This window comes from Austrofundulus limnaeus, unplaced genomic scaffold (assembly GCF_001266775.1).
Source record: "Austrofundulus limnaeus strain Quisiro unplaced genomic scaffold, Austrofundulus_limnaeus-1.0 Scaffold844, whole genome shotgun sequence".
NCBI classification, from domain to species: domain Eukaryota; kingdom Metazoa; phylum Chordata; class Actinopteri; order Cyprinodontiformes; family Rivulidae; genus Austrofundulus; species Austrofundulus limnaeus.
The window spans coordinates 79,935-84,400 of NW_013953246.1; the positions used below are offsets into that span (position 1 = coordinate 79,935).

The 4,466-nt window shown below is 41.1% G+C and overlaps 1 protein-coding gene across 1 annotated transcript in view; it reads right to left on the minus strand.

Annotated features, from left to right (window-relative positions):
* ccdc142 (coiled-coil domain containing 142) overlaps positions 1 to 4,466 on the minus strand; it is a gene marked incomplete at its 5' end in the record, with an annotated part of 22,728 nt that overhangs the window by 15,348 nt on the left and 2,914 nt on the right. Inside the window, 2 exon segments of the mRNA XM_014029035.1 lie at positions 330 to 518; positions 2,866 to 2,952. Of these exon segments, the coding sequence (XP_013884489.1) occupies positions 330 to 518; positions 2,866 to 2,952 (276 nt within the window).

The window sequence follows — 4,466 nt, forward strand, 5'->3', positions numbered from 1 at the left end:
CAAAAAGATCGGATTTTTTCAAAAAATCGGAACTGAGCATTAAGACCTGCAGTGTGAACGTAGCCAAAGACGCCGACGTCTCCTCTGATGATGAGCGCTAGTGTCGTGGTAGCAACATGCTATGTGTTTACATCCATCGCCGCCATGTTTGTAATGACTTATCATGAGAACAAACGTATTCACGTGACTTTAATAACATTTCTTATTTAATGAAAACACCAGAGTTGCGAAACTGTGTTTTTCGACATTAACAGAATATCGACAAAGTTTTGCGCACATTTGTAATGGAAACACAGCTTTTGAAGAGTTCCAAAGACGAGTGTTTTTACCTGACAGCCAGCTGGAGGACTGACGGCAGGACAGGACTGACAGGAGAGGTGGGAGGAGAAGAAGAAAGTTCTCCATGGTTTGGGACACGGTTGCCCGCCGCTCTGACCTCGCAAACGGTGCTGCAGAGTTTCTGCCTTCACCTCTGAGACACTTATCCCTCAGAGCTGAACTCAAACTTCTGCACATCACTGCAGAAAAACCAAAGAGCAGCAGGAATCAGAGTGAGACACAGTTTTAATCTGAGCTCAGCAGGATGCTGCTACACCTGGTAATGATGGGATTAAGTCCAAACTGAAGGGTCGTGTTGACTCGAGTCACATTAATCCTGATCTAGTTGTCCGTCAGCTTTACACAAGACAAAAAGTCTTCAAGAACAAACCAAAAACTAAAGGTCTACATGGGTAGAAATGTGAATAAATCCTTTGAATTATTAATAATCACACACGTTTGTTCTTCTATCCTCATAGGGACTTTGCACTGATTCATTTACCAGTCATTTCTACACTCTAACCTAAACTCAGATGTGTTGGTCAGGGATGACATCACCAGAATTTTAGGGAGTATGAAAAGTTCCAGTTATACAGTAGACCACATAAAGCCTGATTCCAGTGCATTTTTCAACATAAACTTATACAAAGGCGGCGTTACTGAAGACAAAATCCAAAGGTAAGGTAAAATTCCTGTGTTGTTAGCCAGTGTTAGCTGTTAGTTGATAGCAAACGGTTCTTTTACTCCCTTTTTCATTTTTCAAAAGACAAACGTGAAAATGTTCCTTAAATATGTTCAAGGTCATTCTCTTATTACAATCAATTTTGGCTTGTAAACACAAATGTTATTGTTTTCCATTTTTTTGCCGATTTTAGACAGAAAACACTTGAAGACTTGTTGTACAATGTGAGCAGTGAAACCCAGGATAAGACCTCTAGTGTTCTTGTTAAGTATATATATTTTTTCTAATAAACTACTACTACATACTGCACCTGGCTTGTTACAACAGACAGGACGTTTGAAGGCAGCTCGGCCACAGAGTAAAATCCAACAATGATATTTCTCTCTGAGTAATCAGCTTTGAAAACAGCAAAAAACAAGTATCTTGGGTTTGAGGCTTGTTATCAGATCAGATGCCACTATTAAAAGCCCCGTAGCAAATATGCTTTGCTGATACTACTTTTATGCTGTAGGTTGTCAGTGCTAACCATGACTCCAGCACTGCACAGAATTTAAGCTTTGGTTCTATTTCATCCCTACTGACCACCAGAGGGCAGTGCTGAACGCACTGAATGTTCCCTTCGAACATGCGCCGTTCAAGTAATTAGTGCCAACAAAGTCACAGCTGTGACCCAAGGGCGGAGTGGGTAATCGGGACAATCGGGAGGAATCCCGGGTCGGATCATTAATGGGTCGGTCCGATGGGCGCAGTTAGTCCGGGGATGATGCTCGGGATTCCGTGTGACATTGTTGGTATTAGTCATTCAGTGCTTTCAGCACTGCCCTCTGGGATGAAATAGAACGAAGGTTACGTATGCTACGGTTCTATGAATCCCAAATGACTGCCAGAGCTTCTCTGTCACCCAGAATCCTTACATTTCACAAGAAAATTCTGTAAGAACAGAGCCCCGGATGTTACCAACCTATATCGGTTCAAGGTAATCATCCAATGGGTCACAGCTGTTACTTTGTTAATAATAACTTGAACAGTGCATGTGCAAAAGTAACATCAGTGCTTTCAGCATCACCCTCGGGTGGTCATTCGGGATTCATAGAACCGTAGTTACATTTGTAACTTTTGTTTGGCTTGACTGACATCACATAGGACATAGGGAGCTGATTTTACTAACGCTAACCAGAACTTTTCATATATAGTCCCAAACCGAACCCCTGACCCACCAATAGTATTTCCCCTGATAGAGACCAGGCTATTGTCCCCATGAACAACAGTGGGTCCTCACCAGGCTGTGTGTATCGGGAAAACAGTCAAAAATCATGCCCGCAAGGTAACAAAAACATGCGCAAACACACACGCAGGTTTGTATTTCTATCCTTATTAGGACCATTCATTGACTTCCATTCATTTCTACAGCCTAACCCTGACCACAAACCCTAAGGCTAACCTCACAGGTACCTACCTGACCCTAAAACTAACCTAAATTAAATTCACAACTTAGTCCTAAACCTAACCCCAACCCAAAAATGGAGTCCCACCATATTAGGACCGGTCTTTGGTCCCCATTAGGACTACTGGTCTTGACAAGGTAGGTGTGCATACCGGAAACGGTCCTATATAGGTAACAAAAACAAGTATACACACACACAAAGCAAAATCATAACTGCCTTTATTGTTGGCAATGGGTGACAATGAATCTAAAAGGTTTTAGATTTCAACAAATTTTTCCAAGCGATTCAGACGACTTCTGATTTAAATAATAAAGCATCTTTAATAAAGACTTCATAACCTGATCTTCAGCAGGGGAACTACAATGTGGTCTCAGACCACCATCACAACGATAAACAGGACCTTAGAAGAAGTGAACTAACCAGAGTCCCAGTGAGCGTGCTCAGTCTGAGCCAACAGACAGGAAGTGAAGTCCTCCAGCAGAGATTTACTCTCCGTCACAGACAGCCCTGCAACAAACACAGCAAACACAACACAACAAAACACAACACAACACAACAGACACACAGGAGGCGATCAAAGTTATTACAAGGAAACGTGGAAAATAAAGACACACCCATCCATTCATCCATCCATCCAATCTAATGTCAGTTTGTGGAGTAACAAGTTCAGGAGGGAAACCTGGATTTGAACCAACAATTCTCAACATCTAGACTCCGGTCTAGATCCAGACTGAAGGACAACTCAGTTCAGACCCAGCCCAGGTCATTTTCTATTGAAATGCATTGGTATGATGCCATGAGGTGTATCTTACGTTGCCCATCCGATGACACTGGATGAAAACATTTATCTAGTGGCCACAGGAAAACAACGAGTGGCCACGAGATATAACTGCCTGACCACGGGATAAATTTGAGCAGTTTGTCCAGCGCAATACAAACATCGTTGGAGTCAGAAATTTTTGTTTTGAACTGTTCAAACGTAGCCTACCCCCACACATAACAATAATAATAATAATAATAATAATAATAATATGTATAAATAAATGGTTCGTCTTTCATACTAGGCTATTTAGTTGATGACATTTAACGCCCTAGGTGGTGTCAGGAAACTGATTTTTTACTGTGTTCCTGAACACAACATACTGTGACTCTGACTCCTTCCTCAGCAAAGGAGCGAGCTGTGAGAGGAGCCTGTTTAGGTTCCAGTTTAGTTTGTAGTTTAGTTCCAGCGACACCTGGATCTTTTACTTCTCTTAATTTGATGTTAGAGTCTTGATCCATTTAACTTCAGTTTATTTGATATGGTGTAAAAACAAATTAACTTTATTTAGAGAAGTCACGAAGTGGATCAAAGTTGCTTTTTTTAAAATAAAACTGGCTTCACTGTCAAACGTTTGAGTTTAGGTTCATAATCAAACAATTGGAGGCAACAGAACCATTTTTAGGCTGTAAAAACAATATTACCATATTTATTCAAGTATAATACGTAAAATTAAATCCATAAAACCATCCATAAAGTTGGGGGGTAGTAATACTGTATACTCAGATAAATATTTTTGCTTATGTATTTTAACTGAAATATCGTCTTCATTCACAAAATTATTGAGTCCGGAAATGAGACCGCGTCGTAAAATCAGTTGAAACGAGCTCACCTCTGACACTCCTCCGTGCTTCAGAGTGAGATAATAACAGATCCAAGCAGGGGACATGATGTGAAAAAAAAAGAAAAAAGGGGGAAAAAAGCAGTCCTGCACCTTAGTAATGATAACAAACTAAAGACATTAGCATGTGACCGAACAAACAACAACAAACACATGTCCGTCTGTAATGGCTGCCGTCTACCGGTGTTCTGAAAAAGTTTGTATCCCTGAAAAACGTTTCCCCACCAGAGGGGGCGCTCGCGAGTAGGAAGTAATCTGCTTTTCCCCCACAAGATGGCCCTTATGTGAAGTTTCTGACTTTTGTGTTGGCGCCTCCTGGTGGACTATGTGTAAAATGCCAGAATTCATATGATGCTGCTA